The sequence below is a fragment of the Lagopus leucura genome, unplaced genomic scaffold (genome assembly GCF_019238085.1).
Source record: "Lagopus leucura isolate 7727_CA_CO unplaced genomic scaffold, USGS_WTPT01 Super-Scaffold_73, whole genome shotgun sequence".
In the NCBI taxonomy this organism is placed as follows: Eukaryota; Metazoa; Chordata; class Aves; order Galliformes; family Phasianidae; genus Lagopus; species Lagopus leucura.
Window position 1 is genome coordinate 51,157,333 of NW_024962252.1, and position 12,535 is coordinate 51,169,867.

Here is a 12,535-nt window from a genome sequence, read left to right on the forward strand (position 1 = left end):
CAAACTAATGGCTGCTGAGGATGAGAAGAGGCTGTTGTTTAAACCAACTAACAGGTCACCTACCTGCAGTGGTACCAGCCGTGCTTGGGAACTCAGCCTCTAGAAACTGAGAGCATGTCACAGCACTCACGATGTTCCCATCAGACTTATGTACTCCCACCACAGCCAGTTTTTTGAGAAGCCTCTTCCCCAGGACCCTCAGAACAGCCACCAGTGCACATGGCCCCAGCTGGGAGCTACCATAGCATTGAGCCCAAGCTTACAAGGTGTGATAACTCCACACTGCAGCACACAAACACAGCCCCATACCGTCACCCCCACTGGTGGCTCAGAGCAGGCAGAGCACTCACAAAATACTCTGCAGTCAGTCCTGGGTGCTGTACCCACTGTGACAGCTCTGAAAACTGCTCGTGCCTGTGAAAACATTTTTGGATGTATTTGCATTTCTCCTTCACATCCCTTCTAGAGCATGGAAAGTGGTCACAATCAATGCTTAGGAGTTGCATGAGAATGTTTTTTCAAAGCCCTATATAAACATTACTTCATTAAGAAAATAGAAGATTATAAATACCTGAGACCTCTTCAGGGTTGCTCCACTGTAACCCAAAAATATCACATGTAATTTCAGTGATATTTGTTCAATGATTATATTTTAAAAAATGCCCCAAGGCTGAAAAGCTGGATGGTAAATTGCAGCTGCAAATTAATTAAAATAATCAAACAAGCAGCAGTAACTCCCACAGTAAGGGGGTTGCTTATAAAGGCATTGTTAATGGATCATTTGCCATCAGGGAGTTTGCTTGATTCCCTTTTAATAAGATATCTATGATTACCTGATTAGCTGATCACTGTGTGAAGCATTTTGTTCTTAATACAGTCATGCAGCCAAGGAGGAGAAGTTTTTTATCAGATAGGACATGTTTATTTAAAATGTGTAATTGGCTGCTTTATTTTTTTCTTTTTGTAAAGGAAGCATGATCCAAGAAGCCACTGCCTCCAACATAAGCTGCTTCTCTTCTCAACAGCCTGATATGAGCCAGCTTTCTGGCATGCACTTATCTTGGCAGCCTTACCAAAATGATCTGAATAAAGGTAGGAACACGCTGATGGAGATGGGAAAGCAACCTTTAATGGTTACAACTGGTTGCAGCCCATTACAGTGTTCCGCTAGTCATATGCCATAGTTCTAGAATCATGACAGTGTACCAGCTGTGGTTCTGCCCCCACATGGTACTAATGGGGAAACAGATTGATAATATCTGATGCGGCCAGAACGTGATCCATGCTTTTAGCTGCTACTCACACAGCTAAGGGTGCTCCTCATACAGGAAAGTAGCTCTTCTGAACAAAACTTCCCAGCAATGTGCTGGAACACCAATAAACCTGGAAAATGGAAAGAACACATGAAAACTAGACACCTTGTGCATGTAATTGTATATTTATTTCTTTTTAAAGAACACTCCTTAAATGTATTGTAAGTCAATATACAAACTTGGTTTCACAGAATTATAATTCACTAAATAGCACAAAATATAATCCGGATTGTTGGTTTCTTTTGTGTGTGTGTGTGAAAGTGTGTGTGAGTGAGTGTGTGCGCACAGGCACATGCTGCTGGTGGTAGTGGGAATCCACCACAAGCCCAGGCTCCTACTGACTTCCCTCTGGAACAAAGCTCACCCAGATGGAGACCCTGCTCTGGAAGACTGTGACTTTCTTGCCCATTAATCTGCTTCTTGAAGATGCCAGTGCCCTCTGCCTAGCTGGAAGTGCCCACCTGCTCCTCCATCTGCGGGACGGGGAGACTCCCCTCACGGGGAGTAACCAGCTGCTGGTGTTCAGGTGTGAGGAAATGTCTTCTGCTCCCCTCCGAGCTCACACGCTGGGGCACTTCTGCGTGACCTCTAACCTCCACGCTCAGCTTGGGCAGAGGCACGGCAGGCCCTCATAACCCAGGGACTGCTGTGGCTCTGTATGGCCCAGCTTCCAGCCCAGACCGGTGCGGCCATAGGGACCTCACAACCCTGCTTCTGGGGAGGGAGCAGCAGGCCGTGCCAGGTGTGACCACCCGCCTACCTGGGAGCCAGAGGTGCCCCACCTGCGGGTGGGCTGTGCAGCCGGCACTGATGATGCACTTGTACGTATCTACATGGGGTGGAATGTTTTCCCATAGCTTTTAAAAGGAGCATCTACATCAACATGTTCACATAAGACCAAATACTTTTAATATATTTATAACTGTTTTATAAAGCTTTGAAAAAACTCACAATAGCACATTGTTTTACTTTAATGCTTTACGGTACTATCAGTTTAAAATCACAATCAGCACTTAAGTTATAGTCAATCCAGCAAACAAGAGACAAAAAAAATTACAAGAGTTAAGAACTGACTGATACATCCTTTATCTTTTTTTTTTAACTAATGCATAAGTGCAGAATAAGATAAGATACTCTAGTTTAAATATCTTGTTTTACAATATACATTTTGTTCTAATTACGCAACAGTAAATCCCATGCTTCACATAGAAAAGCAATCCACAACATTAAGAAAAAAATTTACAATTTATGAAACAAAGTAAATAAATATTAGTATTACAGAATCAGAGCTGTACATAAAAGCTGTTCAGTTTTAATCAATATAAAAATATGTTTTAGTGCAACCTCACATATATTGATGCTGTTTTGCTTTACATCATTTAGATCCAAGTGTCCAAAAAAGGAAAGAAATTACATTTATTACAAAGCAGATACACAAATTCTAAAATATGTACAAATTACTGCTAAAAAAATGCTTATAAGAATATAAGCAAAGTAAAGAAAAGGCACAAACATCTGTACAATTTAAAAGTACCAGACCCAATAAGAATTTCAAATTTAGTTTTGGTCAGGTTCATGATGACTTGTTATTTTATCTAATTCTTTTGATATAACAAAAGTATATATAATAGCAAACTACTGTAACTTAGAACAGGCATGCTGTAAAGTTGAATACTTCTTCTATCGCTAGAAAAAAAAGTGGGGTAAATGTATGGGTGAAAGTCTCCATGCATCTCAGATCAATGTGGCTTGCTCTTCTCAGACGACAAATCTTTTCTTTCCTGTGTGCTTGACGGGGGCTCACTCCTGCTGTGAAAGCCCAGCTGTCGAATGTCCACAAAGCTCTTGCTGTAAAAGGTGGGATGGGCTAGTGCAGTCTGTGATGTACCAAAACTGTCCTGTTCATCACCGTGCAAGTCAGGATGGGTGGCTGAGGCACAGGCCTGGCCCGGCTCAGATCCACTAAAGTGTTTAATGCTAAAATGTGCACTTTCTGAGGGTTTCTGGTGAGGCTCAGAGGGCCTCTGCGGCTGCTCCGCCCCATGCAGAGCAGCTTCTTCTGTGGCGATTCGAAGGGAGGCTATGGCTTTCGTACAAGTCTGTATGTTCTCCTCCTGCTCCTTCTCCGTCGCTATTATACTGTCCTCGGAAGTGCTCTGTGTCAGCAACAGCAACGGGGAGGAGGATGTGCTGGGGGGAGCGGTGGGGTGCAAGCTGTGCAGAGAGGTACGCTTCTCGTGGTGCTTGGAAACACCGCGTGACTCTTGAGTGAGGGTTTCTGTCGGTCCTCTTTGCTTCTCCTCAGAGCCCTCCCTCTGCAGGGCCAGAGTGGACGGAGGATGTAAACCTGAAAGGGCTGCAGGTACTGAGTGGACCATCTGGATGCCCCCAATTGGCATCATGGGGATGGGTGCTCGGATCTGCTGCTGGGAGTGTAGTGGAAGGTGGCTGAAGACATAATCGCTCGGACCTTCAGGGAACAAGCTAGGCCTGTGGTGCTCCATAGCTCCTTTTTCTCCATACAAGCCGAAGTAAGGCCCCTGAGACAACCCCTTCCTCTGTAACAAAGAAACAACAACAGAAACATCAGCACCACCGCTAGCAAAATTCTTGTCAAGCTGCCAAACCACCTGTCTGCTCTCCTCTGCAGCGCGGCCTCCTGTTCACACAGCACCTTTCATCCAGATGGATCCCAAGGCGTTTGGAGAACTCCACTAATTACTTATCCAAACTACATAGGAGGTTTTGCTTAGCTCAGCCCTGCAGGGCTCTTGCCTCTGAGGTGAAATGCAGCAGCTAGTTAAGTGTTCAGCAACACAATGCGGCAATTTAGGTCAGGAAGTGAAGAGTATTATATTCAACTGAAACTGCAGAGAGCATTTGGGGTAGATAGAGTTTCATTCTCCAGGACACATTTGGCCAGGACATCCATCTTACCCTCTGTTTTGGCAAATTGTGCAAATTATACTGGTGTTGGCAGCCTGCACTGGGTATTGGGGCTTTGCTGCAGAGAAATGCACATTGGAATGCTCCCTGTCTGCCATCAGTATTGGAAAATCCTTACTGCATGTACAAGCATTCTGTCTGCTGAAAGATCGTGCTCTGAAACCCCAGAGAAGGCATTTCGTCCCCCTACTTCCCACCCACCTCACTGACTAAAGAGGATGAGTATTTCCAGGGAAGTTCAAACACCTCTGTGCAAAGAACTCAAGTTCTTATGTCATTAACACAATGGAGCATCGTTTTGGCCTATCTGTAGCATAAACAATAAATAATAACAAAAGAGCAGGCATTAACTGTGAGTGAAAGTGATGATTCTGTATTGGGGACACTCACTCACTCTTAAGGGGACTGAGAAGAAGGAGAGATTTTGTAATGGGTAGTAAAAAATCACACTGTACTGAATTTTTCAGTGTCTTCCTATTAGTTTCTCTCTTGGTAAAATGAATAGCCCCATCTTCACTCAGTATTAAACACATCTTGGGCTTATGGATTTCTCCTTTTTCATTCTCAACTTTTAAATTTTATTTTCTGCTTGATGATTAAGTAGCATTTATTGTCAAACATCAAAACAACGATGGCACAAGTGCAGGATGACATTTTCATAATTGTACGTGGGATGTGGTCACAATATACAGGAACACCCATAGGAAATTAAACGAAGAAAATTACCCATCTCTGCTCTGCAAATGGATCAAACACCTACTGGTCGCCCCAGAGCTGTGCCACCACCCCAAGTCCCTGTGCAGCAGCTGGGGACTGTGCTGCTACATGCCAATGTGCCACAGTGGCAGCAATTCACTGCTGGGAAATCCTAGTTTCCAAGGCATTAAGCAACCTCTTGATCCCATCCTGGGGAATGGGTTTAGGGGGCAATTAAAGATTCAGTTTCTGTGCTACCCAGCAGCTGAATCTGACTGTGCTCAGATGCTTTGTCCTGTTTAATATAAATCAACGCTGAGACAGGAAGGGTGACCCATAATCATCAGACTCAAACTTAAATGATGTTATTATTCTGAGAATAATCTAATTATGGGAATTTTCCTATTCAGAAAGTGAGACACTCAAGTCTCATAAAAGAGAAACTGTCATAAGAAAGCACAGTGACAGCACGCTGTACTGCTGAATGGGGAAAAATTTACAGAATAAACAAGTTGCCAAGCCACAAGACATAGTTCACCTACTCTGTCAGTCCTTCCTATCGCTAACCTCACCACTGCACAGTTGCTTGCCCCCTTTTTTTTTCCCATCTTTCCTCTGTCAACCCATTTCTCAGTCATGCCGTCCTCTTGGTTGTTTCCTAAACCATGACATTTATCATTAATGCATCTAATGTGAATCTGGGCCAAGAGAAATAGAGCAAAAGCAACCAAACGAAAAGGAGTGAAACTCGCAGAAGAACAAACCTAGTCACACTCAAATCTCTAATCGAGAAGGACACTGGCTTTGCATTGTACTCCGCCACGGTTTCAAAAGGAAGTAGGATGTCTGCCTGTCCTTGTCAGATAGAGGTGGCTAACATGATAGAAACTGCTACATGCCCCAACATCAGCACTATCATCCAGTATATGTCTCTCATGCTTAATTTTTACATAGACAGTGACAGTGTGTGCATGTCCACTGGATGCCTTCCAAGCTTGGCTGAGCACACACAGGATTATCTTTCTCTAACTCTGGCAGATGAGTTTTGAAGTGGTTGTACCTTTCATCCTATTAATACATCCTTTACAGATATCTAGCACTGTCATACTTACACACATGCACATGCATAAGGAAGAGACTGAATATTAGAAGATTTCTCTCCTTTTAGCAAACATCCTGGAAACCCAAAGACTTCATTCTGTTTACAATATTAGATTCTATCACTGACTGCAGTGCAGAAAGTCACTGTTTTTTTGTTATATACTCAGAATGGATTCCTATAATTTCAGTGAGATGAGTTCCTCTCTTTGTCAGGCATAGGGGACCCATTTCATTTTCTAATAGTTCTCATTTGTAGCAGGTAAGCATATTTCCCTCCAACTCCAGGCGATACATAATTTTCCAAACAGTTTTAGGAGCTTTGCAGTAAACTTTTTAGCCTGGTCATAAAGCTAGACTTCCACAACACACCCCAGTGCAAAGTCATAGCCAACTTCACACATATCCCAGAATGCCTTAATGGACAAGCCAGGGTTTACCGTGTATCTGGTACATTATCCAAAACAGACTATAGGGAATTAAGAGGAAGATCACATTTCAAAGCCTGGCAGCCCCAGATCCCCTCAGACCACAGCTTGCAAAAAGATGACAGGTGAAAAAAAATCACTGTGATTACCATATCTTAAAGTACTTGTGACTTTTTAAAGTTAAAAAACAAAAAATAATGAACTCAATGGGGAAATTCAATTACAGAGGAACATAATTTCCACGTGCCTTCTAAAAGACAGATACTTAATACAGTGACTAGAAATCTATGTGGACTTCAGTTTCAGGATCAAGTCAATTTGCAGTCCTACTGAGAATGCACCATTGCAGACAACATGCACATACATGGACCAATTTACAGTTCACCTTTAGGATTTTTATGCTAGCTTTCTGTACAGGAATGTATTTCACTCAAGACGATACAGTATTCAGAGTTCAGGAAGGGATTTAATATCCATATGTCTAGGATGATCAAAGGATCTTGGGTCATAATGATTTTCTAGCGGTGATGCCTAATTCCCTTCAGCCCTTCTGAATAGATCAGGCTTCAGACATCAAAACGAAGGAAAGAGAAAAGCAACTTAAGCAGGTAAACTCATATCAATAAAGCACACTACAGTAACTTCTTATTTTCAGAAACTGCTTGTGAAAACTGGCAAGGGGGAAAAAATGCACTAACTTCTAGAAGCTAAAATAGTTGCTAGGGACAAGTATGTTTTACTAACAACAAGGTAAATTCAGCTTCATGACTTAAAGAAGAGGCAAAAAATTCTGGTCTATATGAGGAAGTAATGGGATATACTAGAAGTGAGGAAAAGCAGGAGCAGAATGCAACCATTGATGATGAACCTGATGTTCACAGTATATGAATTGTCAGGTTGGAGGGCACAGTTACTCTGGACTAATCTTGTAGTCTCTTAATCATTTGAATGCCCACTTACAGTTTAAGTACACCTGATGCATTCCTTGAGCATATTCTCCAGTTTAATGTCATCTGAAAATAATATTCAGCTCACTTATTCCAAGAATGCTCTGAAATGTGAGTCAAAGCACAACAAATATGACAATAGAGACATTCATCTCCAAAGCACACGCCTGATCCCAACTAAAAAGGGTAACAGAGATGCACTTGAACTGAACAGAATATCCCATCTCTCCTCCTTCTCCCAGGTCTAGGATAAAATAACTAGAGAGAAGAATCAGAGCCTTTTTGGTAAGTGCCAGACTGCTCAGAAGAAAAAAAAAACCTCTGGCATTGACAGAAGAGAAGGTCTTGAGACAGATCCTTAGAGAGTAATGGTGATTTGCCTTTCAGTCTACAGACAATAATTTAACTTGCCAAAGCCAAAGGTGCACTAGCTTTAGTCTACTTTGGAGAGAGTATCCTATTGCAAGGCAGCATCTTGTTATTAACTGCCAGAGGAAAAAAAAAAAAAAAAAAAGTTCTGTATTATTATTTATTTTCCCATGCTTTTTTCCACTTCCTAAAGAAATAATTTCAACTGCTTTCCACATGGTACTTCCAATACCAGAGCACTTCGCTAGCTCTCTGCACAGGACCACGAAAGAGCATAAACATTCAAAGGGAAGAAACAAGAGGGGGAACCAGATCACCGCTGGCCAAACAGTCTAGAGCAAATATGTAAATTAATTGCAGTGGAGAAGAAAAAAACTCTTTTTTTTTTTTTTTTTTTCCTGGTAACTTCAGGCACCAGAAATACAAAAGCACTGTAATTTCTGCAAGGATTGCATTAGGAATCCAATGCAACTCTGAAACAGAAAGCAGCACTGTAAGTTGGCATCTGCATCGGTGATGCAGTTGCAAATTATGTCCTTATTTGCTGGATTTCACTTCTCTGAAAGTGAAAAAAAGTCTTTATTCCTTTTTCTTTTCTAACAGCTTTCAGACTCAGGTGTTATCTGTCTTCCCACACATTAACATGCATTTCACTTCAACTCAACTTCTGTTTGGCTAAAGTGTATCTCCTAGAAAGACATACAGAGATAAAGAATCCATCTTTCCTTCCTCACAGTGCTTGTTAGATGGATGATCATCCTCATCCTTAATTTCCTCATTTAAATTTGACCAGGCTCTGCTTCTGGTGACACATACGTTCAGGGTCCAGTGACTATACTGAGCTTTGGGTTTCTCTCTAAATATCAACATGCCATTGATTTATCACTGCTTTCTTGCAGGACAAATGTATGATCCTACCTCAAAAATAAGGTAAGTGTAAAGAGTCCATCTGGTACGGTGAAGAGCAATTTCCAAAGAAGGAGCTAAGAGTGCTAAAAGAGTCCTTACGATGTGCTAAACGCCTTGCTGGAAGGTGTGTATAACACATAAGGCAAATATTACAGCAAGAACTGTCACACTGCCAAAGAATGACTATTCCATACCCTTTTGCCAGCATCCCCACACATCCAAGATCTCTACTACAGGATGCCAGTGGAAATGTCTCATGGAGGACGTTACAACTTGAACTCTCTGTACAATGTCAGCTGTAGTGTCCCACATAATTCCTTGAATTTGATACCACGGCATTATGTCTCTTAAACTGATGGTTATTTATCTTTTCTTTTGCGCTTCCTTGCTTTGTCTGTGAGGCTGGTGGCTGGCTTTGCATTGTCTTTCATCTCTGTAAAGACTGTGTCTGTGAAACTGCAGCAGGGTTTCAACATACCCTTCCCTTCCCTAAGGACAGCTTAGGAAGTTCCCCCCCTTCTGCTTCTTTCCCCAGCAACAGTGCAAACCATGGCATCACATCTAAGATGAGGGAGTGAGAACACGTGAGAGGTCAGGAAGATCTTGCTAGAGGAAGCAGTTGGTGACAGGGAGATGGAGCAGGCTCTGGCCAAGGGCAAGAGAGGCTCTTCAATAGGTTGCTCGGACTTGTGTTACTTTCACTTATGTGCAGATTCATTCAATATTACAACTTACCCTAATTCTCCTGAAAAGCCAGGATGACTTTTGGATCTGTCTGGCTAGTGCTTCTTAGTACTGTTTGTGTTTCCAGCCACCTCTGCTGAGCTGCAATAACAAACCAATCCAAGCCCACCCTCCTCTGCTTGTCTCAGTAGAGAAATCTGCACTAGAGCCCTGGAGATACTAATTTCAGCTCAGGGTTCAGTTGATCTTCCCTACAGAGAAGAACTGTGACTACACAAACAGCAAAGAAGACTGGTGATGGAGAGGAGGGCAGGAGAGTCCTGTCTGATCTGGAGGCAGCCTGTCAGAGCTCACCCAAGTTGGATCCACGCACTGCCCAGAAAGACACACAGTGAGAGGCTAGCAGCAGTAGCAAACATGATGAAGGAAGCGTATGACATAAATAAAAAAAAAAGCACACACAGTAAGGCCATTTCCTAACTCTAAAGACCAAATTTATTTGTGGAGGGAACTTTGCGAATGCTAGGGCCTGTCAAAAGCACCAAGTCAGCAGTTTCTGAGAGTTTATTTACTGAAACAGAACAGCACAAACAGCAGCTGTGCAAGTTTTGTATACTTTCTTTTCCACCTAGACAGTGGTGTCTCTGCCTAAAGAGACAGTTGTGATGGTGCTTTCTGCTGGTATACAATTGTCTGCTCCTGTCACAAAATAATACTATTTACACTCCAGCCACAGGTCCTGTTTTAGATGGGCACCCTGCTTTTCCAAGGATTTCCATTTACTTTAGTGTTTTTATTGCATTAAGCAATACATAAGGGATGGGCAACATATTGAAGTATCAAGGTCTTGAGCCCCGATCTGGGCTTGATTCCATCTGACAGTCTGGGAGGTAAAAGGTTTTACAGTGCAGTAACAAGCCACACACACCATGTAAGCTTCCTGGGCCATTTAAAGATAAAGACGGGGCAGTTAATGTAAGCCAGCCTAATTTCATTGAAGTTAATGGAGTTACTCTGATGTGTAGCAAGTGAAGGTTCAACCTTTTGGCTGACTATACTGTGTCTAAATGAATCAGCATCCTGACTCGGTCCTTGTTTATTGCAAAAGTCTTGCATTCACTCCAGGACTTCCCACTCAAGTTCAAAGCTTTGTTTTTCTACAAAACGGCAAAGTTCTTCAAAATAGTATGCACAAATTAAGCAGGAACATCATTTCTGACAACAGGAATAAATATTCTTTCATACTTACTGAATGACCCACTGGAATAGATTCAGACTGCAAATATTGACCCATAGGCAACGCTGGATTATGGTATAAGCCCCTCCTGGGAGATGTCGCTCTAACCGAGGCCATGTATCTCCTTTCTCGCCTAGGAGACAAATCTCTTCTAACAGATGCATCTTTCCCTGGTGACATTGGTCTCCTTGGTGATAGGTGACGTCTTGGTGAAACGTCCCGTCTTGGTGATAACTCTCTCCTCAGCACAGCCTCCTTCCGTGGAGAAAGGTGTCTCATGGGTGATATATCTCTCCGGGGTGACAAATGCCTTCTGGGTGACAAATCTCCTTTAGGCATTAAATACCTCTTTGGTGAGTTATCTCTATATGGTGAAGAATCATAGCCAGGGGATGACTGCTGACTGGAAGGTGAGAGGTCCCTTGGAGACGAATTGGGGTCTAAGGAAAGCATGCAGTCCTCATCCATGCAGCTAGGTATGTCTAACCTGTCTTTGTCGGGCTCTGAATCGGTGCTCTTACTCTGGAAAAACCTCTGATATTCTGTCATCTGTGAGTCTTCACAGGAGTCGCTTGATGTTACAAGCTGAGTAACCTGAATGCTAGGTAAAGTGACCAAGTAACTGATGAGGGAGGAGTGTCCCACAGAAAGGGAGCCCTCGGGGGAAGCCCCCTGCGATGCCCCAGCTGAGTTCACTGACAGGGAGGAGAACTGAGGGGGCTGAGGGCTAGTGCTTCTTGATCTAGTTTTTGGTGTTGAGTCTCCCTGAGTATCATCAAAGTCATCCTCATCTTCATCATCTTCATCATTTTCATCACCATCCTCACCATCGGACTCCTCTGCATCAGAAAACTGATGCTCTGCTGACAGGCCTGCCAGGTTGCTACTCTTCTCTGTCTCCTGCTGCATGTCTTCCATGTTTTCTGAAAAAGCCATAGCAAATCAAAACGGTAAGCACATGCCACACTTCTTCTGTCACATTCAACCCCACTCAGAATACCTAGTGCCATCGCCGGATGATCTTCATCTGTGATGGCTAAATAAAGCCATTCCCAACAGTCTCAAAATGTATTTTTTCATATATATAAACCTTAAAACTCTATATCCAAATTCTGTCCTGTGAAAATGAAACAAAATTCACCCTACAAACAAAATTCACCCTACCCCCCCTTGTAACTTCACTGAATGTTACCATCCCTCATACATAAATTGATAATATTTGGTACTTTGTATGAGACAGATGACACATTTCTATTTCTAGCTCTTCCTGATGCATCATAAAAAACATACTATAGACAAACAGATCAGATTTATTTTTTATACTTCCTGTTTGCTAGATGCTTCTTAATTAAAAAATGCCCAAAATACTCTTAATACATTTTCCCATGCCAGGCACTATGCGAAAATGCAATGAGTCATTTGCATACTCCAGAGGCCATTCCAACTAAATTAAATCATTCTGACATACCTGCTTCTTCAGTTTCAGCATCGTCTACAGATGTCATTGATACTCCAAGCTCCAGGCATTTTTTCATGTGTGCTTTAGACTTCATATGTTTTGTCAGATTTCCTATGGATCAGAGATGAATCTAATTAACTGACAGCAGCAAAGATCACTTTCAAAGTGAAGTTTTGGTGTATAACTCAGTTATCCTGCGGATATTCTGTTTTCAGTTTAAAATCAAACAACAACAGTGAAACAGACAAGGCTGAACTCATCTGGCCCATTGCCCAGAGCCTGTTTTAATGAGAATGGGCTTTTATATCTTAAAAAAAGAGAAGAGAGAGAAGAGAAGAGAAGAGAAGAGAAGAGAAGAGAAGAGAAGAGAAGAGAAGAGAAGAGAAGAGAAGAGAAGAGAAGAGGAAAAGGAAAAGGAAAAGGAAAAGGAAAAGGAAAAGGAAAAGGAA

General features: G+C 42.3%; 1 protein-coding gene across 4 annotated transcripts in view; it reads right to left on the reverse strand.

Annotated features, from left to right (window-relative positions):
- Positions 1-2,199: 2,199 nt before the first annotated feature.
- HIVEP2 (HIVEP zinc finger 2) overlaps positions 2,200-12,535 on the reverse strand; it is a 126,119-nt gene continuing 115,783 nt past the window's right edge. For all 4 annotated transcript variants that reach the window (XM_042879488.1, XM_042879478.1, XM_042879496.1 and 1 more), the window contains 3 exons: positions 12,096-12,197; positions 10,640-11,550; positions 2,200-3,871 (listed from right to left, as the gene is read on the reverse strand). In XM_042879488.1, the coding sequence (XP_042735422.1) occupies positions 3,053-3,871; positions 10,640-11,550; positions 12,096-12,197 (1,832 nt within the window). In that variant the 3' untranslated portion in view covers positions 2,200-3,052. The remainder of the gene's footprint in view (positions 3,872-10,639; positions 11,551-12,095; positions 12,198-12,535) is intronic.